The sequence below is a fragment of the Notamacropus eugenii genome, chromosome 1 (assembly GCF_028372415.1).
Source record: "Notamacropus eugenii isolate mMacEug1 chromosome 1, mMacEug1.pri_v2, whole genome shotgun sequence".
NCBI classification, from domain to species: Eukaryota; Metazoa; Chordata; class Mammalia; order Diprotodontia; family Macropodidae; genus Notamacropus; species Notamacropus eugenii.
Window position 1 is genome coordinate 465914346 of NC_092872.1, and position 27290 is coordinate 465941635.

A 27290-nucleotide genomic window follows, 5' to 3' on the forward strand; every position below is an offset into this window, starting at 1 on the left:
GAGGGGGGGATTAACTTGCTGGGATCAAAGAGCTAAGTAATGACTAGTGAGTGGCAGAGATGGGCCATAATGACTTGGCAATTCTTAGGAAGAAAGATACTACTTTTGATTACCATGCTGTCATAAAGTCCACTATAGATTTATTTATTTTTGGCCAAGATTTAAAAAACCATTTTCAGCACCTAGCATGTAACAAGCCTCAATAAATATTTGATGAATGAAACTCATATATTACCTAAGCATAATTCTAATAGAGAAATAAATACCATAGTGTATGAGCTGACAAAAGGAGTTTTTGTGAGAAGTCCAGGTTTCAGTGATGATAAATATACCTTCAACTAAGTCACCAATATTCAGTTGAATAAATAGTAACTGTAAGCCTTTTGGAGCAACGGTTATTTTGTATTATTTAATTATCTCTGAACAAAATAGCTCATTGAGTTGTTTATAGAGATATCTGTTTAAAATACTTTGTGAACTGTAAAATTCAAAACTCATCACTTCCAAAAAACTCTTCCAGCATTTAGAAAACCTATCAAACACAAGGTGATTAGTTTTCGATCTTGATGAGCTTTTGCCAAATGCTCTATAATGAAAATAAAGGCAGCTACCATACTTCTACCCCTACTGTGTCAAAGACACAGTGTCCTGAACTGAACAAGTGTGGTAAAGTCTGAACTGAGCAAAATCACCGAAACCAACTTCCCTCTCCCTTTTTACAAGCAAAGAAATCAACAGGAGCAGAAACGAAGTTGGTTTTGCAATCAGAGTATTGCAGATTGCCTTTATGACCATGGACAGATTCATTTTTTTCCAGGTTTCACTTTCTTTAGTTGCAAAATGAGAGGGTTGGACTAGATGACCTCTGAGGTCCCAGCTAAATCTATGTTCCTAAGAGCTGAGGTCCGGAAGTTTAAGTGACTTGTCCCATGTCCCATGTCGGGCTACCCTGAACTGAATTTCCCTCTTGGAATTCTCTCCAAACCAGACGACTTCAGCTCTATTTACTGTGAATTCAGAATACGGTGTCCTGTCTGGGGCCATGAGGACTTGGGCTGAACGGCCATCGCACGTCTTCCATGGACTCTGAAAACTCTAGTTACAAAACACAGACGAAACTGTAGCTCGTCTCTGGCCCCGACCGCGTCCTAGGTACCATTCTGGGAAGGGCTGGGTCTGAATGCCAATGCGTAAGCATGGGTGGGGGTGCCTAGTTCTCAGGCAGGAAGCCGCCGGGGCGGGGAAGTTCCCAGCCTGAATCCACTGGCCTCTAGGAGCTGGGGTGGAGGGGAGGTTTTGGGGGGGGGGGGGGGGGGGGGCGGGGAGGGAGCTGGGATAGGTCCGAGCTGGAGCAGCCGGAGCTCAGTTCTCAGAGCACGGGTAGCTGGAGGCAGACGGCAGCAGGCGGAGTCAGTCTGGCAATCCGGCAGGTGCGTGGTCGCTGCGGGTGGAGGGCTCTGGGGGAACTGTCAGTTCTGGGTCTGGGGTAGGAAGACCACCTCTCCGCACTCCGCCCCGCTCACTTCGGATCTCCCTTTTCTGCACGACCCTGTGCGGCTCAGGGTGGGAGGGACACGTAGCAGTCTTGGGAACCTGGACCCCCGGCTCCTCCCCGCCACACTGTAGGTTGTGGCTGCCTTAATGGGCTGGGACAGTTCGGCCTGTGGAAGGGACTGGGAGTGTGAGGAACATCTGCGAGAAATCCAGGTTCCACCCGGGCTTGCATCGTACTTCTGCCTAGGGCAGAACTTCGCAGCACTACAGAGGTGTGAAAAGCGATTGGATTAATCAATCAACCAGGATTTAAGTGGCTTCTGTGCGCTAGACTGTGAGCTAGGCCCTGGGGATACAAATGCAAAAAATGAAACAACTCCTTCTTACAAAAAGAATAGGCGTTTCCCGAGGTGTGTGGGGTGAAGCGGGGGAGGGAATTTTCCTAGGGAAGAAGCTTGCGAGGAGCCCCTTTGCTCCTAGCCCAGAAGTGCTCCAATGTGGAAGCTGGGTTGTTGTGCCTTGCTTCAGTCTTGTCCGGCTCTTGACTCCTTTTGGGAGCTTTTCATTTCCTTCTTCAGCTCTTCTTACAGCTGAGGAAATAGAGGAAAATAGAGTTAAGGGACTTGCCCACAGTCGCACACAGCTCGAATATGAACTCGTCTTCCTGACTCCAGACCCAGCACTCTATCAGCTGTGCCACCTAGCTGCCAAATGGGAGTTAGGGCTCCAGGAATGATCTAATCTTTCCCGGATCACCCAGATCCCTTCCACCAGGCTGGAGCCAAGGAATGACCCTCCATACTGGGAAGAACATTTCTTCCCCCCAAAATTGATGGAGTTGGCAGGAAGTTGTAGGTGCTCCAAAGGAGTTCTTCCCCGCCAATGGAGATACAGCAGCTATTTGAAGATTACAGGCAAGACATTATCTGTGATGCCCTTGAGCTTCAACCTGCTCTGGATTTCAGTGAGCAATACCTATATCTCCTGTGCAAAGGGGGAAAGAAAGGATCATTTGGTCCTTTGAATACTTTCATAATCAAATTCTTTCTGCTCAGACCTCTTGGATATTTCTCTTCCACCGTTCTTTTGCTCTGTTTGGCAAGGATTGCTGGAGATCGTTTACTTCATAGGTTATCATCTGCAGATAGGCAGAATTGTAGAATAAAACCTTAGAAGTCATTTATTCGATTCTTATCCAGGACAGCAAGTACCTCAGCAGCATCTCTGACCAGTGGCTCTTGCAGCCTCTGTTGGAAGATGTTTAGAGATAGGGAATGTCCTCCTTTTTGAGACAGCCCATTCTTCTTGACAGTTTTCATTGTTTGAGAAATTATTTTTTATAATGAACTGAAAGCTGTCCAAATCTACCTCTCTTGAGTCACATAGAATAAGTCTAATCCCCCTTCTATAGTACAGCATCAGATATCTGAAGCTTGGGATGTGGTTTTCTCTGCTTTACTCTAAACAGGCCCAGTTCCTTCAGCTGTCATTCCTATGACAAAATTTCATGTTCTTTCATCATCTTTGTCATTGTTCTAGGGAGGTGTTCAGATTTTTCAGTGTTCCTAACACTGTATTGCCGAGACTGGACACAATAATACACATGTATCCTCTTTAGCATCTCTAGAACATACCCCTTTCTCATGTCACAACCACTGTAGTTTAGGGCCTCCATCACCTCTCCAGTACATTCTCCACACCACTGCCAAAGTAACATTCCTAAAGCGTGGCTCTGAACATGTCATTCCTGTACATAAGTCATTTGTATGTCATTTTCTTCATTAGAATATGAGCAGCTTGGGAGCAGGGACTGTTCTTGTCTTTTTTGTATTTCTGGTGTTTATTATCATAGTGTCTGGCACATAGTAATCATTTAATAAATGGCTGTTGGCTTGACTTCAGGGCAGGAACTATCTTGAAATTTTGTATTTCTATTCTCGAACTTATCCCAGTGCCAGGCAAAGAGCAGGAGCTTAATAAATCCTTGTTTGATTGTTCTAGACACCGTACTTATAATAATGCAACCTGAGATATTGTTAACTGTCTTTCCTCATCTTCAGGGACTGGGCATCTGTAGAAAGGTGACATGAGAACTCAGAGGAAATAATGGTGGTGGAGAACTTAGAGATCATCTAGTTTAAACCTGGCCTTTTAAGGAAGAGAAAAATGGAGCCCAGAGAGGGGAAATGATTTTTAAGGTATTTATGGAATAAATAAATAAATACATTTATGGAATAAGGGCATACACCTGGACATGTTTTGTGTTTGGCAGAGGGGGTTGTAGGAGTGAGGGCAGTTTTCAGATCCCTGAACTGCTAGGAGCTTAGGACTTGCCCTCTGGCCTCTGTCCCCAACCCATTATTTGAAATGGATTCACCTTCACCATCCAATGAGAGGTGGATCCACCTAGAAATGTAGTAGAGGGAGGGATGATTGAAGACCATAGTTGGTCCACTTGTAACAAGATTCTCTAGGGCAGAGGTGGTGAACCTGTGGCCTTGAGGCCTCATGTGACCCTCTAGGTCCTCAAGTCAGGCCCTTTGACCGAGTCCAAGTTTTACAGAACAAATTCTTTTATTAGAAGGATAAGGTGGGGTCTTATTTGAATAGTTCTTTATAGCATCTGGTCTAGCATACTTCATTATTAAGACTGAATGATACCTATTCTGAGTAGGCCTCAGAGTAGAGTGGAGATAAGTGTTAGCCTTACTTTCTAGTTAATCCTCCTGTAGTCCTTAAGGACCACATAGCCACAGACTTGAGGCATATTTGAAAATGACTGGGGCTTGATGGGGATATTATTGGGGGTTTTGGCCATCCCCTAGATCAAGAGTGGGGAACCTGAGACTTTGAGGCCATGTGTGGCCCTCTACATCCTCAAGTGAGACCCTAATCCTCAGGATTTGTTCTGTAAAACTTCGACTCAGTCAAAAAGCTGCCCTTAAAAAAAAAAGTGTAACCCTATGACTGACCCAAACTTCACAGAACAAATTCCCAGTATTTGTTCTGTAAAACTTGGACTCAGTCAAAAAGCTGTACCTATGGACCTAGAAGGCCACATGTGGCCTCAAGGCCACAGGGTCCCCACCCTTGCCCTAGATGTTTTTCCTCTTCACCTCATTTGGATTTCTTAGCCAGTCAGTTTTGTTTTTCTTCCTCCTAGGAGTTTCTGGTTAAGAGCGAAGATTGTCATCAGCCAGGTCCAGACATGATGAGAATGAGAGAGTTTCCCAGAGAATCTAGTTTAAGGTTTAGCTTCCTTTGGCATGTGTTCTAAAGAAAGTATTTGCAAACTGTGGAGAATCAGAAATGCAAATCACTGGGCCCACACCATAGGGAAAAAAATCAGACATACCTGGATGTTACCGAAATTGATGTCATGCAAAATGTCAATTGCTAGAGTGGATTCTGCAGTTTATTCTTCAAGGAACTGACTCCTTATGGCTCTTCCTTTTGAATTTCATGTGCTGATTTTGAATTGAAACTGAATTAAAAAATTTTGTTTCTTCATCTCTGGGGCATGCTCATTCTCCTGTGATTCAAAGGAAAAATAAGCTAATAAAACAAGATAAAAACAAAGAGAGGATTTAGTCAGGAGAAGGTCAGAGTGGTACTGCATGGCAAGTGGGTAAGGGGAGGGTAGTACTAGGGGCAGTGTCTTCAAATTTGTGAAGGGCTTTTACAGTGAATATGAATAACCATGTCTATTTTTTTCATCACGGAGAAATGAACTTTAATTGCAGCAGAGGAAATCAAAGATCAATGAAAGAATCTTAGGATCATAAGATTTAGAGCCAGAAGAGACTTTAGATGCTGATGAGTTCAGCTGCTTGAGAAAACTTAACAGAGACATTAACTTTCCCTGGAGTAACAGCTTCTAAGTATCTGAAGTCATGTTTGAACTCACATCTTTCTGACTCCAAGTTCAGCACTCTTAAGAACTTCCTGACCCTGTCATGAGGGACTGGAATAAGCCAGGTTTTAGGACAGGTCAGATACAGCTTTAATGGACAATGGGAGGCTGGATGAACTCGCCTCTAAATGTTTGTTTCAGATCTAAAGTTCTAGGACTGGTGCTGGAGAGGCAGTGGGACTTCCCCATTGCTAGAAGACAGGGCTCATGTCTCATGGAACCAGCCTGACCACTTCTTACATGGGACATGTGGCTACCTTGTGACTGAGTCTAGAGAGGTGTGGTCTCATTCTGAAGGGTGTGACCTTAATGTGCCCTTACATCCTGCAATGGGCTTTGAAAAGTGAAATAATGTTTATCCCCTATGTCACTTTTCAGTATATGTTTTCTATGTGTGTCTGGTACATTTCTTGTGAGGATCTCTCCTGTCTATGTCTACATTTCTTAGTATGTCTCTGCATCTTGGTGTGCTTGTCACACGTTTGTACCTCTGTGAATCTTGTATGTATCTATTTGTCTCTGCCTATCTGATGTGTCTGGAATACTAGGTAAGCGATAACTCAGAATGTGCATGAAAATGGCCTAGAATTTTCTGTTTTTATTCCTTTTGCCTTGGATGTCAGGGTCTGGGATGGGGTAATATCTGTGAGAGTGTGCTGGCTCATTCCTGGGCTCTTTTCCTGAATTCAGTGTAATGACACTATAGTACAAGGATCAATATTCAAGTTCTTTGTTGTTTTTTATTTCATTTCACTCCTTGGTGACTGTAAATCACTTTAGAATACCTTCTACAAATCTACTTACCTGTCTGCCTACCCTGCTACCTTCTGCCTGCTGTGGAGTATACTAGTATAATCTAGAGTATTAATACTGACAGAGGAAGAGTTTCCTTAAGAGGAAGAAAGTACTTACTAGAAGAAGTGAGAGAGAAAAAGAGAAAGAGAGAGAGAGAGACACACACACACACACACACACAGACACAGAGACAGAGAGGGATAGGGACAGAGACAATGTGCTACAGTAGGAGGAAAACTCGATTTGGAGTCAGAAAACCTGAATTTCAAACCTGACTTTACTGCTTATCTTTTGACCTTGGATAAGTCTTTTTTCTTTGACCCTCAATTTCTTCTCTTAAATAAGGAATTTGGATTAGATGATCTCTAAGATGCTTTTTATTATCTTATGATGTAGTATGGGCTGGCAGCCTGGTACAAGGAAAGCAGCACTAGTGAGGAGTTGGGAAGCCTAAGTTCTTCTCATGGTACAATGGAAAGAACACAGCCTCTGGAGTCATAGGATATGAATTTGAATCCTCTCTCTGATGCTTGTTATCTATATGACCTTGGGTAAGTCATTCAAACTCTTTAGGCTTCAATTTCCTCATCTTGAAAATGAGTGAGTTGGATTCTGAAGTCCTTTCTAATTGTAAATCGGTGACTCTGTGATACTTCTGCTTCTGCCATCAACCAGCTGTGTGACCCCTGGCAAGTCAACTCCCAGCTCTATGCCTCAGTTTCCCCATCTGTCACATGAGAATTTTTGACCAGATAAGGTTCATTCTGTGGTTCTGTGATTCCCATATAGTTCTATGCTTCCATGACCTTGTTCTTTTATTTTGTATTTTTATTAACCTCTTTTGTCTTTATTAAATACTTTATTTATATATTAAAAATATATTCACTTCTAATTATATTCAGAATATGTATATTCTTTCCATGTGCCCCAATGAATCATCCCTTGAAACCACAACAGCAACAAAAACTGAACCGGTTCCTTACCATAGTATAACTTCATTGTCTCCCATCTCTGCAAAGACAGGAGAGAGGTATGTTTTCCCACCTCTTCTCCAGGGCTGACTTTCTCAGGGTTTTTTCCCCATTTCTATTATTATAGATATTGTATATATTGTTTCCTTGGTTCTACTTAGTGTACCCTACGTTGGTTCATGTAAACCTTCCCATGGTTCTCTGAATTCTTTACGTTCACCTTCCTCTACCACAGTTTGTTTTCTCTAAATTTCTACCTCTAAAATCTACTTATTTTGTTTGATATTTTTTTTGCTACCCACAAAAAGTGCTGCTGTATTTTTGATGTATATTCCATTATAATTTTAAAAGAAGTTCAAACCTAAAGTTTTTTCTAAAAGAAAGAGACTGTACTTCAGGTGGGAGAGATAACAGCTGAAGGGATTAGGGAGAGACTTGTCAGTGATGCTTTGTAGTTGGTCCAGTTTAAACTCCGTTAGACAAAGCCTCCTATTCCCTTTTACCATTTCTACTCACCTTCCTGTCTGGGCTCTATCTCATCTCCATTGTCACCCTCCACCATCACTAACATATAGTGCTGTTAGTGCATGTGTGCGTGTGCGTGCGTGCGCGCGCGTGTGTGTATGTGTGTGTGTGTGTGTGTGTGTGTGTGTGTGTGTGTGTGTGTGTGTGTGCTTCAGGAAAAGATATGCAGCTTACTCCAACTTCCTCTACTCATTCCCCTCCTCAATTTGCTCTCTCAGGTGCATAGCAGTGGGGAGCCAGGGCTAGGCTTTGCAATTGGGTCTGAAAGCGGATGTGCCAGGGGATTCTTAGTGTTTTTGTGTAATTCATCCTTAAAGAGGAAGCCTGGGAGCTCCAATTGTGCTTCCTGAACTGAGTGATGCCCAGCCTGACACTTGAGAAGAGTTACCAGGGAAAGACAACACATAGAGGGGTAGGGAGATGGAGCAGGGAGGCAGTTGTAGGTTTTAGAATGAAGAAGATTAAACAGAGAAACCTGCATGAAATTATTCTCGGAAAGTTTTATGCAAGAGATTTCTGTTTTTTTCTTGCCATAGGGTGGGGATGGATCTGTTCCTCCATCTGTTTCTGAACCTTGCCCCTTTTAAGTTGGATGTATTGTGGGAGCCAAGCCTGCTTCCCAAGAGAACATATCTCATAATATGTCTCCCTGAGGCAGATCTCTTCTTTGTTGATCCATCATGGCTCAGTTGTAAAACTAGGGCTAAGTGGTATCTGAGGAGGTTGGGCAGCAGAGGCCTCAGACCAAAAAGGAACCTTAGAGAAAGAAGGGCAGAAGGTGAAACAAGGTCTTGAGAACCAGCATGCTCAGTTCTAAGAGCTTATGTTCCTATAGCAGCTGTACTGGTAGTAAAGTTAAAAGAAATGGGTCAAAATTATTTCTCTGCTACTCACGGTTTATGTGACCTGGAGCAAATTATTTCTTCTCTCTGAGCCTCAGTTTCCCCATCTGTAAAATAAGAGGATTGGGCTCAGTGGTCTGATCCTTTTCAACTTAAATCCTATGACATTCTCCTGATTTATATAGGAAAAAAGAGAATTCCAATCATTGACTTTCAGTTTGTCTCTGGGATGGACATACTGATACTCCCTGGACAAATGGTGTAGCTTCTCTGCCTCAGTTTCTCTATATGGCTAATTCTGATTATAGAAAATTTGGTTTACTCTTCTAGGATTGAGGATTTTTGAGGGTTTTCTGCTTTCAGTTTTGCTTGGCTTTTGTATGTACAAGCTCCCAGAGTGTTCCAAGCCAACTGCCCCTCCTATGGGGCACAAAGCCAAAATCAGCATAGCTGTTTCTCTTAATTGCTCCAAAGGAGGAAGCAAGAAGTCTTTTCCTACCCTAATTTGAATTGGAGATGAGACTGAAGATTCATTTGTTCATGTGTTGTATAAACATCAAGTGTAGGGCTCTGTGCTGATTCAGTAAAGGATGCAAAGGTGAACAAAACATATCCCCTACCTCCACAGAACTTATGATCTGTTTCTTGTTTCATCTCTGGCCTGAGAATATTTTCACTGTTGTAGTTGGCAACATGTCAACTCTTTGTTTGGATTCTTGAGTATAAGTAATAAACCTCTTATACCATTTTGTGAAATTTCCTTTGCTAGTTTGAGAATAAGACTTTAATCTTTTCTCCAAAACAGCATTCCCCATTTCCGCCCCCACCCCTCCTCACTCCTCTATTACCTATTAACCAGAATAAAATAGGTACTAGATCTGATATACCTTGTGATTTTGTCAGGTACAAGCCTTGAAGCTGACATCTTTTGGTCTAGATTGTGTGATTTCCTGGAGACTTGTGGTATGATATCATCTGCCAATGCAGATGGGCAGTCTTCAAGAAGTTTCTGGGGACATTAAAAGTTTCAATGACTTGTCCATGGTCCTACAGTTAGTATATGTTAGAAACAGACTTCAAATCCAGGCCTTCCTGCCACTCAGATTGACCCTCAGTTCCACATTTCCTCTCAGCTAACTTTAGGTTAGGTAGATTGCAAAATGGCAGAACATAGAGAGATGAGGGGAGAGAGAGACAGAGAGAGAGAGAGAGAGACAGAGACAGAGACAGAGAGACAGAGAGAGAGAGACAGAGAGACAGAGACAGGGAGACAGAGAGATAGAGAGAAAGTGTGTGTTGTGTGTGTGTGTGTGTGTGTTGTGGCGGGGAGAGGTGAGGAATAGAGAGGGGAAGAAGATGCTGAGAGTATGTAAACAGCACCAACATCTTCTACTACTGCTCCATCATCAGGTATCTACAAGTTTGAAACTGACATGTCCTGCTTTGGTGTGTAAATGTGGGATTCTCAAGGGTAGTGATTGTTTTTCTGTGCCTAATGGAAGGTATTTAAAAAATGCTTGTTGAATTGAATCGAATGCAAGAATCTCCAGGAATTGGGTCTCTCCAAGAGGACAAGATGGAGAATCAGGGGCCAGAGACTCTGGAAACATCCCCCAGTAGCCTGGTTCCCTAGAGTTGTACCCAGTTAGCTGAAAGGAAGTCACCTCCTCCCATCCACTATAGAATGATCCAGAGAGATTGACCACAGAGAAAAATGATTCATATGATGGCAAAATATTTACTTCTAGGGCTCCTGAAACCTAAATTAGATGATTTATTGGGAATCGGGAGGTGTGGGTTATCATCCTGACTCTTCTACCAGCTGACTGTGTGGCTTTTGATTTAGCTACTTCCCCTTTCTGAATCTGTTGCCTCATTCATAAAATGAGCACACTGAACCAGGGGGACCTCAGTTCTAATGTTCTGTGATGTTATGATTCTCTAGTTCTTCATGCAGCAGCATTTTATCTCCTGAACTTTAGGTTAATTTTGACTGTTCTCAGCCTGACTTTTTCAGAAACACTCAGTATTTATTTCTCTTTCCTCCCTAGGATGAGAAATGTGCACACAAGAATTTTTCCAGGCTCAGCGGAGCCAGTTGGTGTGCCGGCTGGCCTTAAGGTCATTGGAGAACTTTGAAAGTATCTTGGACTATCTGCTGTCTTGGGATGTGCTTACATGGGAGGATTATGAGAGTGTAAGCCTCCCTGGGCAGCCCCTGTCCGCTTTGGCTCGACGCCTCTTGGATATTGTCTGGAATAAGGGCGGGCAAAGCTATGAGTTGCTCTTTGCTGCAGTACAGAAGGCAGAGGGAACAGATGAGCAAGCAGAACCAGCAAGCCAGTGGAGCCAGAACTTGTCCTGTCCAGCCCAGGACCTGCAGAGACATAGACCGGTGATCGTCAGGAAAATCTATGGCCATGTGGAAGGCATTTTAAACCTCTTACTCGAACATGGTTTCATCACCAAGTATGAATGTGATGAAATCAGGCTGCCCATATTTACATCATCTCAGCGGGTAAGAACTTGAATGAGAAAAAAATCGTGAGATTTTTAACCATCAGAAAATGTTGTACACATAATCATCCCTGCAAACCAATGAGGGTCACAGGACCTGAATAAAATTATCTATTAAAATTGTTAATATAACGCCATAGGAGGAATATCACAGGACTACAGATTTAGAGCTGGGAGGGATATTAGAGTCTGCTAGCCCAATCCCTTCATTTTACAGATAAATAAAATAATACTTATGTGACCTCAGGCAAACTTACAGCATTGTTATTATACACTTATATAGTGCATTTGTTTGCTACTTTGCACAACTTTTGCCCAAAGCACTTTTATAGTATGCTACAGCTAGGTGGTGCAGCAGATAGAGCACCAGGTCTGGGGTCAGGAAGACTCATCTTTCATAGTTCTGATCCGGCCTCAGACACTTATTAACTGTGTAACCCTGGGCAAATCACTTAATCCTGTTTGCCTCACTTTCCTCATCTGTCAAATGAGCTGGAGAAGGTTCTGGCAAACCACTCCAGTATCTTTGCCAAGAAAACCCTAAATGGGGTCTAAAGGGTCTGACAAGGCTGAAGACTACTGACCAACAACAGCACAGGAGAAAGACCACTGGCTCTAGGCTCAAAGGACCTGAGTTCAAATCCACCTCTGTTGATCAGTACCTGTGTAACCTTGGACAAGTCATTCAAAATTCCTTGGTCTCCATTTCCTTGTGTATAACATGAGTGGGTTGTACTGAATGACCTTGTCCGTCTCTTCCTGATCTAGAGCTTGGATCCTGTAAAATCAATGTCCTTTTAATAACCTTGTAAAAACCAGCATTACTCCATTTATAGATAGGAAAATCAGATCTTGGTGAGGATGAATGACCTGGCTGAAGCCTATGTGTTTATCGCAGAGTTGGTATGAGAACCTAGGCTTCTTGGGCTCAGACCACTCATTCACAAACAGCCTTCATGGGCACAACCCATGGCATCAAGGTATGTGAGGAAATCATCCCTAATTTTGAAGTCAGAAGAACCTGGGTGTGAATTATGGCCACTTGTAATCTGTGTGACACTAGGCAAATCCTATCCCCTCTATACACCTCAGTTTCCTCATTTGAAGGGCTGAACTAGATGACTTTGAAAGTTCATTCTGGCTCTTTATCCTACTATTGGTTTTTCGTTTAGACTTTGTACCCCTCATGCCAAGCCCAGTGCCTTGCAGGTAATATGTGCTTTAAAAAATCCATGTTAGATTAGATTGCTTAAGATTGGAATAGATTGGATTGATCTTTTTGATAACTGATAAAAATTTGAGCAGAAGACTAGGCACTGAAGGACCTGTGATTTCTGTAGTAAAGAGAATTCCCATGTGAAGGAATGACCTCTAGCAATGCAAATTGGTACCTTCTTAGGAACTTAGAGTATTAGAAAGGTGCCTAGGGCACTGAGAAGTTAAGTGACTTGTTCAGAGTCACATGGCCAATATGTGTCTGAGGTAGGTCTTGAACCCAGGTTTTCATCGTTTAGGGCCCAGCTCTTTATCAACTATACCAAATATCTGTCTTCCTAATTGTTTTAAAACTGACTAGAGGTATGTGTATGTTTGCCCAGCAAATGTCATTTATTCCATTTTAATTAAGTCAAGTTCTGGTAAGCCCATGAGTATTTATTGAATACCTACTATATTTCTAGCACTGAGGGGATACTGAATCAGATGCCATAGTCCTTGCCTGTAAGGTACTAATAGCCCCATGAAACAACCAGAGACCAGGACACAGAAGCATGTGATCAAGAACATGGATTTCTATAGCCCAGAATCTAAGACCTATGGCAATTCAGAGATTGAAGAGATCAGGCTTGGGTTGTCATGGAAAGTATTATGGAGGAGGTTGACACTTGAACTGGGCCTTGAAGGGTGGCAGGAGTCTAGGGAGAGAGAAGACAGGAAGAAATTTCTGGCAGAAGGAAGAGCATGAGCGCAAGCATGGAGATGGAATGGAAGGAAGCAGCCATGGAGGAGGAGGTGATGTCCCTGGAAGGAGCAGAAGGCCCATGCTTGATATAGGTGACTTTGGCCAAATTAGCACATATCTCTGCCTTGGTTTCCTAATCAATAGAGTGGGTAGAATAGGTATGAATGGATGATCTCTGCTGTCCCTTCTAATTTCAGATTATATGATTTGATAACAGGTGGGATAGGGTCAGTTAGGTGGAGCAGTGGATAGAGTGCTGGGCCTAGAGTCAGGAGGGCCTGAGTTCAAATCTAGCCTCAGACACTTACTAGCTCTGTGACCCTGGACAAGTCACTTAACCCTGTTTGCCTCAGTTTCCTCATCTGTAAAATGAGCTGGAGAAGAAAATGGCAAACCAAGTCAGTATCTTTGCCAAGACAACCCCAAAAGGGGTTCTGAAGGTTCAGGCATTACCAAAATATCTGAGCAACAATAGGATAGGGTCAGATGATAGGATTGTGGGATCCCAGGATTTAAGACTGGAAGGGAATGCAGACATCATATCTTCCAGATGAGGATAGTGAAGTTCAGAGATAACCTCTCAGTGACTTACTTGACTAAGGGTAACCTGGGTAGCAGGGCCAGGATTCATCAAGGGACTTGAGTGAACAATATAGGCTTAGATCTTCAAAAGCAAATATTCCCATTTTGTAGACATCTTTCTCTAGTTTTCTGTCTGACTTAATATCAGTGCAGTGTCTTTGGAATATATTAGAGGTGATAGCAGAGAAAGGTAAGAGGTTCTGGAAATGCAGATAGTTTATCTCCCAAATCTGTCAAAATGGGCTCTTTCATTTTCCTTGAACCAGCCATATCCCTTGGTTGATATGCCATGCACAAGGAGGACTGACCAACGTCAAGGGAGTGATACGAAATGTATGTTACAGGAAGCGAAACTACAGTGAGGAAATATAGGTTCCCTTAAGGCTTTTTTCACTAAAGTTACTCACTTGGGTATAAACAGGCTATTAGGAAACAGGAGCTTTGTAATACCAACCTGATTCACTGAGCTCTTAACATGGTAGGGACTAGGCTATCAGTCTTAGTTCAGATGCTCTTGGCATTAGTCATAATATTAACTTTCAAAAACTCCCAATCTTTTCTTGGCATTTGATTGTGGCAGACATGGGTGAAATCATAATAATCAGTCAAACACTTTGCCTTGAGTCATTTTGTGTAAACTTAAGTGGATGTGTAATGGGCTTTTTGTGATTCTCAAAGGCAAGAAGGCTTCTTGATTTTGCAAATGCAAAAGAAAATGGAGTGGCCCAGTTTCTCCTCCAACATGTGCATCATTTGCCTGTGCTGCCGGCCCCATTCCCTGATGGTATGTATGTCTTTCTCAGCTCACCAGAAATATAAGGACCTTTTCCCCAATATAGGCTATTCTTGGGAGAAGAAATTCTGGGTGATTAAAAAAATGGGCAAAGCCAGCCTTGCTTCTCCAGTAATATCATTGAGAATGCTTATTGTCATTGAAGACGTTGATTACATGTTTGCTTGTGTATGAGTGACTGCACAAAGAGTACCCAGCTCTGCTCCCTGATTGCTGGGACTGTAATAATAATACCTAGCTTTTATGTCACTCTTTAAGATTTACAAAGCATTTTACATGTGTTGTCACATTTTATTTTCAAAACAACCCTAGGAGGTGGTATTATTATTTCCATTTTACAGATGAAGAAACAGAGGCTGAGAGGCATTAGGTGACTTTCCCAGGGTCACATAGTTAGTAAGCATCTGAATCTAGATTTGAACTCAGCTCCTTCTAATTCCAGAATTATTGATTTACTATGCCACCTGACTGCCTCTAGCTTATGGTGTTAGGCTGATGGATGCTGTTGTATAAAGCAATAGAAAGGTGGACCATAACCATTAAAGCAATAATGCCAGTGGGCATATGTATTAAAACACTTAAAGCAATATACCAGTATACTGAGCATGGAAATCCATTGGGGGTTACTGGGTGGTGTGGTGGATAGAGTGTTGGGCCTAGAGCCAGGAAGACCTGAGTTGAAACTGGCTCCAGATACTCACTGGCTATATGAATCTGGGAAAGTCACTTAACCTCTATTTGTCTCAGTTTCCTCATCTGTAAAATGGACATAATAGTAGTACTTACCTCCCAGGGTTATTGTGAAGGTAAAGTGAGATAATGATTGTAAAACACTTAGCATCCATACCTGGCACAGAGTAGGCATTATGTACATGTTACCTATCATGACCATCATTATTATCATTACTTCATACAGTGCTCTCTACACATATTGGTAATGTGCCATAGTGAAAAGAACACTGGATTTAGTCACAGAGGACTTGGTTTCAAATTCTGGCTTTATCACATACTTCTTATGCAAGTCACTTTTAACCTCATTGGTGTGTTGTTTCCTCAGATGTAAAATGTGAGGGTCGACTAGGTGGCTTCTGAGCTCCCTTTCAGTCCTAGATCTAGGATTCTATGATCATTAGAAGAAAAGTTTACTTTCCCTGAAAATTTCGAGATGCACTTTGGACTATTCACAGGCTACTAAAATAATAACTTGTCTCAGGAACAAGAGCAAACACATGGAAAGTCTGTCACATTGACTCAAGATGCTGCAGTGCTAATTGCCTTTAGAGCAGCATGAGCAATCCTTTAAGTATGCTGTTATGCTGACAAGAGTGGCAATTTGATTGTCAACTAATTTAATGGTTGATTAGTTGCAAAATAAATATGAAATCTTTCATTGAGTGCACACAGCACTTTGTTTTGCAATTTTATGATGCTTTTGTCATGTGATATTGTATGACATGGTTATCTCTTGTGTCTATCCCCTACTAGGCTGAAAGTTCCATAAGGGTAGACACTTATCTGAATTTTGAGTCTTCCCCAGCATTCTAAGATCATGTTCTCAATTTTTGTTGTTCTGTCGTGTCCAACTCTTCATGACTCCATTTAGGGTTTTCTTGGGAAGTGTACTGCAGTAGCTTGCCATTTCTTTCTCCAGCTCATTTGACAGATGAGGAAACTGAGGCAAACAGGGTTAAGTGACTTGCCCAGGGTCACAGATCTAGTAAGTGTCTGAGGCCAGATTGGAACTCAGGAAGATGAGTCTTTCTGATTCCAGGCCCTGTTCTTGATCTGCCTCACCATCTAGCTACCCCAAATGTTCTCTATGCAGTAAGCAATAAGTGTTGAACAAATGAATATGTAAATGAATGGTTATGCTTAGAAGCCTCTGTCAAACTAAATCTTTGGAGTGTCCTGCCCTCCCTACCAGAACTTTGAACAACTCCTATTTCCAGAAAGGGGAACTGTGTTAAAATTTGGGAGGTTATTTATTTAGACTTCTGAGTTAATAAATTTTACTAAGGACAGTTTCCTGAACACTCCCTACTCATGACATTGCTTAGTCAGTAGTGTTTTATTATAAAATGAGATGAAAATGAAGAAATTCAGGCCATCCCTCTATATCTAGGCCAGAGAAAGTTAGACAGTTCAGGTACCTCCGAGCTTCCCCTGTTCCCCTCGTCTCTGGCTCTCCCTGTATCACTCCCTGCCACATTCACCTTTCTCTTTTCTTCTTTCCTTTTTCTAATTTCCTCCTTGTATTTTCACCACACTTTAGATCTGCTTTGCCAGTGCTTTAGATCTACAGTAGCACATCTCAAGGCCCTGTGGATTGCACTGGGGACTAACGGGTTTGCTGACCCAAGATTTGCTGACCAGGATGTGATTCAGTGATTCAGGTGACTTCTCTGAGAAGGAGATTCCCTGTAGCTACAATCCTGCACTTCCTTTTTGTTTAGGGATATCCTAGGTATTCTTTTGGTCTGTAGGAAGGCAGGATTCCTAAGCCTAGATTAACATTTAACCATTTATGATGTCAACAACCCTGAGCTACCTAGGGAACCCTGGTCTGTCTAAGTCAACATTCATCACTTTCTGTGTAGGATTCTATTGTTTTGTTTGTTTCTCTTTCTTCTAGCCATAGCATGTAAGAAGTACATGGCCAAGCTAAAGGCCACGGTGTCAGCCCAGACTCGTTTGCTTAGCACCTATGATGGCACTGAGAACCTCTGCCTAGAGGACATATACACGGAGAACATCTTAGAGATTCAGAAGAATCTTGGTGTCGTTGCACCTGGCCAGAAGTGCCATGACACCCTGGAGCTCCTGGATATCTTCAATGACAGTGGTTGCATCAATGAAGATGCTGATATGGTGCTTCTGGTGGGAGAGGCTGGCAGCGGGAAGAGCACACTCCTGCAGCAGCTCCATCGTCTGTGGGCCACGGGCCGGCACTTCCAGGATTTCCTCTTTGTCTTCCCATTCACTTGCCGGCAGCTGCAGTCCGTGGATAAGCCAGTGTCTGTGCAGACCCTGCTGTTTGAGCAGTGTTGCTGGCCAGACGAGGGCCAACAGGAGGTCTTCCAGTACCTGCTGGATCATCCCGAACAGGTCTTGCTCACTTTTGATGGGTTTGATGAATTTAAGTTCAAGTTTACAGACAGGGAGACACACTGTTCCCCAACTGACCCTACATCGATCCAGAGCCTGCTCTTCAACCTTCTCCGAGGCAATCTCATGAAGAACACCAAGAAGGTGCTGACGAGCCGGCCCCACGCCATCTCCCCTTTCCTCAAGAAGTATGTGCAGAAGGAACTGAGTCTGAAGGGCTTCTCCCAGGAGGGGATCGAGCTGTTCATGAGGAAGCACCACAGTGAGCCTGGGCTGGCCGACCGCATCGTCCATCTGGTGAAAGCCACCTCAGCCCTGCACGGCTTGTGCCACGTGCCTGTCTTCTCCTGGATCGTGTCCAAGTGTCACAAGGAGCTCCTGCAGCATGGCTGTGGCTCCTTGAAGACCACCACAGACATGTATCTTCTGATCCTGCAGCATTTTGTGCGGCATGCCTCACCTGAGGATGGGGAGTGGCACCCTGGGACTAGCAGCCTCCGACCGTGGCTCCCCACCATCCTACATCTGGGCAGACTGGCCCTGTGGGGCCTGGGCGCTTGTAGCTACGTGTTCTCCGCAAAGCAGCTGTGGGCATCTGGGGTGGGTGAGAAGGATCTTTCTTTGGGCTTCCTGGTACCATCGAAGAGTTTCTCTCAGGAGAGCCCAGCTCCTGTGGAATTCCTGCACATCACTTTGCAGTGTTTCTTTGCTGCTTTCTTTTTGCTGCTTGACTCCGATGTCACCCCCTCAGTCATCAGGTGCTTGTTCAACCATCATAAGAAGCCCAGTCGACCTCTGGGTTGGCTGTTTCCTGTGTCTTGTATGCAGTCCCCTGAGCGAGAGGAGGTGAGTGTCACAGCCCTCCTGCAGAAAGCTGAGCCCCACAACATCCAAATCACAGCCGTTTTCCTGGCTGGCCTGCTGTCCCAGGAGCACTGGGGCCTGTTAGCAGAGTGCCAGGAGGTCTCCACCCCTCTTCTGCAGAAGCAGAACCTCACCCAGTGGTGCCTGGCGCGAGGCCTCAGGAGACACTTCCAGTCCATTCCTCCAGCCGTGCCCGGGGAGGTCAAGAGTATGCATGCCATGCCAGAGTTTGTCTGGCTGATTAGGAGCCTCTATGAGATGCAGGATGAGCGCCTGGCCCGGGAAGCTGTGTGTAAGCTGGAGGTTGGGCACCTGAAGGTGACCTACTGCAACATCGGTCCTGCTGAATGTGCTGCCTTGGCTTTTGTACTGAAGAATCTCAAGCAACCTGTGGCCTTGCAGCTGGATTACAATTCAGTGGGAGACATTGGCGTGGAGCAACTCTTGCCATGCCTAAGTGTCTGCCAGGCTCTCTAGTGAGTATTTCATTCAGCTGCTTTGGAATGGCCTGTAACATCCTGGGCCTTTGGGAGAGGGGACTCAGAGAAGCTGGGATGTGAGAGTTGGAGGAGACCTTAGAGTTTGGGATGTTTAAAAAAGTTCAAGAGACATAATTTCTAGGTAATTAAGCATTTTAATATTAATGCTAGCATTTTATTAATAAAAGTGATCCGTGGTACTCTGGAATGTCAAAGACCTTCATGGTGGTGGGCTCATAACTTATATGCCCTTGGAAAAGTGGGTGTTCCTGAGGATATCAATTAATTCCAATTGTTTAATAATTAATGAGAAAATAAATACTGTAATGAGATGTGGGCTCATTTTGATGAGGGTCTTGGGGGTAAGAGACTTGGATCACCCAAATCTTAGTCAAAGAGGGAATCCACTTCTACCCCAGACCTATCTGACCAAACACCATGGGCAGAAATCCACCAATTCTTTGAGTCTGGTTGGGTAAGATTTCCCTAAGATCCCCACACTGTTTGATTCCTCGAAGAGCAAAAAGAAAAGGTGAAAACACTTGGTCCTAATTCATAATGTTATTAAATACAAGAGAGAAATAATCATTTCTCTTAAATTTCTCTAGTCCAGGGGTTCTTAACCCTTTTTTGTGTGTCATGGACCCCTTTGGTAGTCTAGTGAAGTGTGTGCATCCCTCCTCAGAATAATGGTTTTAGATAAATAAAATATATAAAGTTACAAGGGAAACCAATTATAATTATAATATTAAAAAGACAAGTTCATGCACCCCAGGTTAAAAACTCTAATTATAGGATCTTAAAGGTAGAATTTGAAGGGAGGTCAGAGACTATCCTATTATCCAGTCCCTTCATTTTATAGACCAGAAGAGTAAGGTTCACAAAGTTTAAGTTATTTGCCTAAGGTCATATAGGTAGTAAGTAGTCCAAACGCTTTATTTTAGGGAGGACAAAAGAATGAAGTTATTTTTCCCAAAGCAACATAGTGAGTTTGTGACCCCCCACCCCCAAGAAGCCATGCCCATTTTCCTCTGAATTATGCCAAAAGAGTTCATTAGAAGTTATGAATAAGGTTTTATTTTTCAAAATCCAAGGAAATGGTGGCCTAGATCTCTTGGCTCAGATAAGCAGACTGAGTTTCCTTTAGGAATTTCATCATATTGTGTTCTATCCCATCTTACTCCTATAACTACAGCCTGAGCACCTATCATCATGCCTGGTGCACAGTGGGATATTGTTGGTTAGTTACTGTTTCTGCTGGTGCAGGAGGATATTATGTACTGAAATAGCCACAGCTATCTAAAAAACATAACAAACCACAGGGTGTATATTGTAGGCATTTCCTTAATTTTTTTCTGACAAATAGGATAAAGCTGCAACATGATATCCTCCATCCTTCCAACAAAGGGTCATTTCTTTTATGTCAGTCTTTTGTTCCCCAAACATTTTATTTTTTTCCATCTACATGTAAAAGGTTTCCAACATTTAAAAAAAATCTTTAAATTCTAAATTTTTCTCTTTCTCTCCTCATTGAAAAGAGAAGCAATTTGATTTAGGTTGTAATATGTCAGTCTTTAGACTTGGGACTCTGAAAAACCTTATTAAGAAGTATTCCGTAAAAAACAATCTCCACGAGGGCAGAGTTATATGTATTTTTTAAAACTCCAGTACCTAACATAGTACCTTGTACATATTCTGGACTTAATAAACATATGTTGAATTTAACTCCCTTTCTGAAGTTCTTCAGAACCCCTGGAGTATATACTACATGTAAAATCCCAGGGAGCATATTAGTTACTTTCCAATATATGGTGACTCTATGTCTTATCTACTTTCTGATCTTGATCAGAAGATTGATAAGAAAGAATTTGTCTGTTGATAGCTCAATAGTTGTTTGTTTCTTTTCTATATCAAATTTAAAAATCTATAGAAATTATTTTTATCCTTGGTTTTTTGTTTATTTTGTTGTGGATTTGTTATTGTTGTTTTGGTTTAATAGTCTAGGGAGTCATCTTAATTAAATGGGAAGGAAGGGCAGCAAAACAGCTACTAATCCTGGTCCTATTAGTTTTCTTAGGTCTTCAATCCAAGGACTGATAATTTTTAACACTATTCAGGTTGGATTGCCCTTATCCTCCTTTTGGAGGTAGTTACACCGATGGATCCCCTGGCAGGAGGTGGGCAGGTTTGTTGTTCAGAGTGAGGGTAACCTAAAGAAGTCTCGAAAGATTTTTCACACACAGCACAGCCTTCTATAAACTGGCCCTGGCAGAGTGTCATTTACTTAAACATATGCCAAAGGGAGTAAATTGTGCCAAATACTACTGACTTACAGATCGAGAGATTCCCAGGATGTTAACTCTTGAAAGAATATTGGAGATTATTGTTTGCTTAGCTCCTATCCATGAAGTACATTCATTTGCACTATTGGGACAAATGAAAATTAAGTCCCAAGGCCTGTTGATTTCACTTTTGCAACATCTCTCAAATAAGCCCTCTTCTTTCCTCTGACATTGCTACCCCTCCAGTCCAGTCTCTCATCACCTCATGGCTGGACTATTGCAATAGCCTGCTGGGAGAGGAGGGGTCTGCCTACCTCAAGTCTCCCCATTCCAATCCATCCTTCATTCAGACACTAAAGTGATTTTCCTAAAATGTAGGTCTAATCATATCACCACCACCCCCTCCTCTGAATAAAAACCAGGGACTTGCCTCCAGGAACAAATACTAAATATTCTGTTTGGCATTCAAAGCCTTGCATAACTTAGCCCTCTCCTACCTTTCCAGTCTTCTTACACTTTACTCTCTGACATGTACTCTCTGATCCAGTGACGCTGGCATTCTGACTGCTCCACAGGCGAGATCCTCCATCTCTGAACTTCGGGCACTCTCTCTGTGTGTCCCCAATGCCTGGAATGCTCTTCCTCCTCTGCTTTGGCTGCTGACCTCCCTGACCTCCTTTACAACAAAAACTCATGTTCCAAAGTGTGTGCGGTACAGAGACCCTTATCAATGAATCAGAGACTCAGAGATATTAACAAAAAAGAATAGTGCATTTATTGACTTTCTCAAGAAAGGGCTCCCTCAGAGTGCCCAAAAGATGGCACCAACTGAAAGGAGTGAAGCTGTATTTAGCTCAGGAGATTATGTGGCCCTAACTGCAATCCCTCCTCCCTAGCCCCCTTCCTCAAAGCTCATCGGTGCAAGCCCTGAGGGTGCAATCTATTCGAGGCAATCTACCCTAGCAACAGAGAACAGACAGTTTTCACACATTAGCCCTAAAAAAAAGGAGGGGTAGTGGGAGGTGTTATTCCTCCCTGCTGTGTCTAAAAACAAGGCGGGGCAGGGAAGGCTGGGAAAATACAGTGGGCAGTCTGGGAAAGTAAAGGGGGTAGTCTTGGGAAAATATAGGGAGTAGTCTTGGAGAGTACAGAATATGTTGAAACATTTCTTCTACAAGGTCAATCAACCTGCTGCAAATGTTTCAACCAGACAAGAAATAATTAACCCCTTGAAGAGGCTTCACTCCTGAGAGAGATCCTCAGAGATCATCTCTCACACAAGGAATCCCTCCTCAACCTCTTCATTCTATTGCCTTCCTTCTGTTAATTATTTCCTATTTATCCTGTGTGTAGCTTGCTTTTTCTGCATTTTTTTGCATATTATCTCTTCCATTAGACCTGAAGCTCCTTGGAGGCCAAGGGCTGTCTTCTGCCTCTTATTGTATCCCCAGCTTATAGTGCCTGACACATAGTAGGTGCTTAATAAATGTTTATTGATTGATTGATTAAGATGAGTTTAGGTCCAATTGTAATACTATCCAAAAGATTGGATGGGGCATCTGAGGAGTCATTGTTTAATGGAATGGATAGTTCTTTCCCCATCGGATATCCTACGAAGACCCTTTGCCTCACTTTCATTTCTTCATCTTCTTTTTGTGTTCTTTTCTTAGCTTGAGAGATAACAACATTTCTGACCAGGGGATCTGCAGGCTGGTTGACCATGCTCTGCAGTGTGACCAGTTTCAGAAGCTTGCGTAAGTAGACCTTCCATCATTGAGCTTGATCTCAGCTCCCTGAAGTATGGGTTTCTGTCTTTGAGAATGGGGTAGAGGCAAATGAAAATTTGTTCCTGAGGTTCCTGTTTGTACTAGCCTTCCTTTCATGCTGTGTGTCTCTTGTGAAATCTTTCAGGTTGTTCAATAACAAGCTGACAGATGCCTGTGCTCACTCTTTGGCCAGCCTTCTCAAGTACAAGCAGAACTTCTTGGCATTGAGGTGAGGAGAGGGGATACATTTCCCTGAGAATCTTCAACCCTTCCCCCATCCCAACTCCCTGATAATGATTTCTAAGTTGAGCTAAATAAGAAGTAAGGAGTAGGAGTGCCTAGATCCAATCAAGGTGGACTGCTCCAGAACTTGTGCTACCATATGATGATTTGAGATTCCAGGATTCATGGAATGCCTGATTATAGGGTAAACCAGGCAAATCCTGGGACAGTGTGATATCCCTTAGGACTTGTTATCCTTATGATTCTTTGGGCTACTTCTTCTTTGGCCCATCCATGTCAAACAGTCCCTGGGTCATTCTCCCCTGTTCTGTCTCATACAATCTCACACAAACGCTATGCTAAATTAGTGATAACTACAGGTTTGTTTTGAAATTTTACTGTAAATCATGATGCAAGGATGCTGTGGTCCATCCCACAGTATTAAATTGAAGGTACTTACCCAATCAGGCTTTCTGTCTTTTATTTGTATAGAAATAGCAACTCTGGTCAGTAGCAGCTTAGGCAGCACAAACATTAGATGATTTGTGTATCTCTGCTCTAGATCCTTACCAGCATGCAACTCACTTGATCCCATTTATGTTCTTAGTTCCCAAAGAATTTGCTCATTATATTCAGCTGGCTTGCTTTTCTGATTATGTGGGAGCTGGTAGGGGCTGTTAGAAGTCATCTAGTCCAACCTAGTCATTTTACAGTGATGGAAGAAAGAGGTTGCTTGTGTATGGGAAACTGAGGCCCAGAGCAATTAAGTGGATAGCCCAAGATCACATAAGTACTAAGTGGCAGAGTCAAAATGTGAATCCAGGCCCCTGACTCCAACTCTAGCCTTCTTTCCTCGGCACTACTCCTGTTTGGAAAGTTTGGAGAAGCATTAAACGTTGATAAAGCAAATGATCACCTCTTTCCCTTGTTGTTTGTTGGACTTAATCTTATTCACTTGTTCACCTACTCTCATTTCCTGTTTTTGTCCTCTGGTCAATTAGCTGAGGTATTACTGAATGAGGCCAAGGTTGAAGGATCAGTCTTTATGCAGTAAAATTAACAGCAAAGAAAAAAATGGATTCATAGACACATGTTGAGTTCCTAAACAGCTTTGGATAGTTTGAAATGAGAGAATTTGGAAAGAGCATTGGGTTTGGAACAAGAGAAACTAAGTTCTAATTTCATCTTTGCAACTGAATCAAATCATTGTGCCTCTCTGGTCCTTGGTTTTCCCACCTACAGAATATGAGAGCTGGACCATTAGATGATCTCTGAATTCCCTTTTAACTATATCCATTCTATCCTGTGGTCCTAAGCCCATCCCTGTGATGTGAAATGTAACTCAAAGCATGTACTATGTGGTTGTTGGGTAGATCAAGACCTGCCTGAAGAGGCCCTGGGGGTTTCTGGATGTGGCTTATGTCTTCTGACTCCTTGGTGCTTTCCTGATTGAGTCCTTCCCCTCTACTTTGGCTGGCTCTCTGTTAAATTCAGTGTCAGTCTCTGGGGCAGGGTTAGCAGACTCAGGGAATTTATAAGAAACATACCTTCATTCTACCGACTCTTTATGCAGATATTCACAGATATTCACATCTTCCTCGCCTCCCCTCTCTCATATCCCTCTCCAGGGTATTGTGTGACAGGTAAATATTATCTGAAGTCAGATTCCAGATGAGGAAAATGAATCCTCAGAGACTGAGACTTGTCTTTGTAGAGGCACCAAGTCAGTGACTAAAGCAAAGAGGAACACGACTCATCATCTCTAGTCTGGCCACTCCCTTATGGTTGAGAAAAAACCATCACCTATTTTGACTCTCTCTCCCTCTTGCATCCTTATACCCATTATGCTTTGCTTGATGGTTTTTGTTATTGTTTTTTTTTTCCTCTTGCTGGTAGGAAATGAAATCATATCAGCCTTTTAAACAGGCCAGAATGGCCAAATTGAGAAAAGACTACTTTTTCTTACAAAAGAATAGTGACTAAATCTAGAGTCAATCCAGGAATTTGTTATTCCTGTCCTCTGCTGGCTAATCTGGCCTCCGTAAAATGAACCTGCTGACCTCCTTGACTTGGAAGAGCAACCAGGAGCCATATCCAGGTTTTCTGTGCTTTGTGAAGCTTAAAGCAATGTAGAAACGTTCAGAGTTAAAATAATTATAATTATCCCTGCTTGCCTTTCAAGGTGTGTGGATTGAGATTACTTTTAAATTCCAGGTTGGGGAACAATCACATTACTGCAGTAGGAGCCAAGGTGTTGGCAGAAGGCCTGAAACACAACGATTCACTTCAGTTTTTGGGGTAGGTTGTGCTGCCAGGAAAGGAAGAGGAGACCCTTCAGAGCCTCCACAGGTCAATTTTCAGATGTTTTAAGTTGTGTGAATGTATGCATGCATGCATAGTGCATGTACATGTGTGTGCGTGTGTGTGTGTGCATATTCAGCCCTCCCTCACTCAACGCAAAGTCAAGTGCAAGTCATGTCATCATTTCTCTGATGGCGTGGTCTTCTTCGGCAATGAAGGGTGAACACACAACAGCACATTAGAAGTCCATTTCAGACCCAGAGAAATAATTACTGGTGTTTCCTCAGAAGGGGAGAGAGTACTGACCTTGTGACTGTAATTCACCACCTCCTCAGGCAGCTCATGTTAGACATCTTTAATTGTTAGGAAACTTTCTCCCCCCCAACATCAATAGCCTCAGTTTACCTCTTTGCAACTTATGTGCTTTGCCCACTGGGCCAAACAGAACAAGTCTCACCCTTCCTTCATATCAGAGGCATTCAAATATTTGAGGATGTCTGCCGTAGAATTATCTATTTAAAACTGGGAGGGTCCTTGGAAGTCTTCTAGACTGACCCTTTTATTGGCATGGGACTAAACCCATGTTTTCATTCATGTAGAGGAAATGCCCTCTGCTAGTGGGGGAGGCGAGTGCATTTTATAGTCGTAGAAAGTCACCTGGAGCACCGAGAAGTTAAGTGACTTGTTTAGGACAGTATTTGTTAAAGGTAGGATTTGAACACAGGTCTTTCTGACTCTGAAGTCAGCTCTCTTCTCTCTCTACTATGTTACCTCTCTGTAATCCTTTTAAGTAGTACAATTATTAATGTAACTCACAATTATATTGAGCCTTCCTCATGATTACTCTTGAGATAGTTAATGAAATTATTATCTTCATTTTACAAATGAGAAAACAGAAACCTTAGTCCTTCGTTTTGTTAGGTTTCAGCAGATAGAAAAGGAAGCAAATAATGAAAAAAAGGAAAGTTGAGTTATAGATGCTGGCTCCTAGACAAGAGTTAGACTCTAAGGATACTGGGAAGTTTCAGTCAGTAGGTTTGTCTGTGAGATTGAAAGGATTCTCTCTCTTGAATGACACACCCAGAAGAGATAAGGACTGAAGGGAGAAAATAGGAGGCTGGGATTGGGGAGAGTCCTTGTGGCTGCTTTCTCTCTTAGCATAGGAGCCCTGTCATGAGGCTCATCCTTATCTGTCTCAAAACAATCACTTAGCAATATTACCAGCTGATACACATACACATACATACACATACACATACATATACGTACACATACACATATACACACACACATATACATATAAAATTTTAATGAAATTGCCTTAGCAGCAATCAGTGTGGAAAAGGCCCTGTGGTGGGTCATTTGACTTCTAGCTGTACAGAAATTACCAAGAAAAGAAAAAAAAGTTAATGCTAACTTAAGGGACATTAAAAGTACACTAATGTTTTAAACAAAGGAGGTGACATTTTCACTATATGTTCTGGTCAGATCGCATCTGTGGTATTATGTCCAGTTCTGGCTATTATGTTTTTAAAAGGACTTCAATAAACTGGTGTATAGCAAGAGTTAGGTGGCTTAGATGGTGAAACATCATAGGATCATAGATTACAGACCTGGAAGGGAGCTTCAGAAGTCATTTAGCCTAAAATCTTTATTTTATAGGTAAACAGCTTGGGGGAGTTTAGGTAAATTATTCAAGTCACACATGTAATAAGTAAGAGAGATGAGATTGAAGGAAAGAAAAAAGAGGTATAATGGAGATAGAATCAATAAGACTTGGCAACTGATTGGATATGTGATATGAGGAAGAGGGAAGAATTAAGGACGATGGCAAGATTTTGAGACAGGATGGCCAGGAAGAAATTAATACAAAAATAGA

General features: G+C 42.5%; 1 protein-coding gene across 3 annotated transcripts in view; it reads left to right on the forward strand.

Moving 5' to 3' along the window:
- The first annotated feature begins 908 nt into the window (after window positions 1–908).
- Window positions 909–27290, forward strand: part of NOD2 (nucleotide binding oligomerization domain containing 2) — a 43173-nt gene continuing 16791 nt past the window's right edge. Inside the window, exons 1-7 of one of the 3 annotated variants that reach the window (XM_072632184.1) lie at window positions 909–1152; window positions 10592–11058; window positions 14278–14383; window positions 17025–18837; window positions 22793–22876; window positions 23034–23117; window positions 25325–25408. In XM_072632184.1, the coding sequence (XP_072488285.1) occupies window positions 10600–11058; window positions 14278–14383; window positions 17025–18837; window positions 22793–22876; window positions 23034–23117; window positions 25325–25408 (2630 nt within the window). In that variant the 5' untranslated portion in view covers window positions 909–1152; window positions 10592–10599. Of the gene's footprint in view, window positions 1153–1335; window positions 1431–10591; window positions 11059–14277; window positions 14384–17024; window positions 18838–22792; window positions 22877–23033; window positions 23118–25324; window positions 25409–27290 lie in introns of those variants that run through there. The other 2 variants (XM_072632183.1, XM_072632185.1) reach the window with 2 other exon arrangements.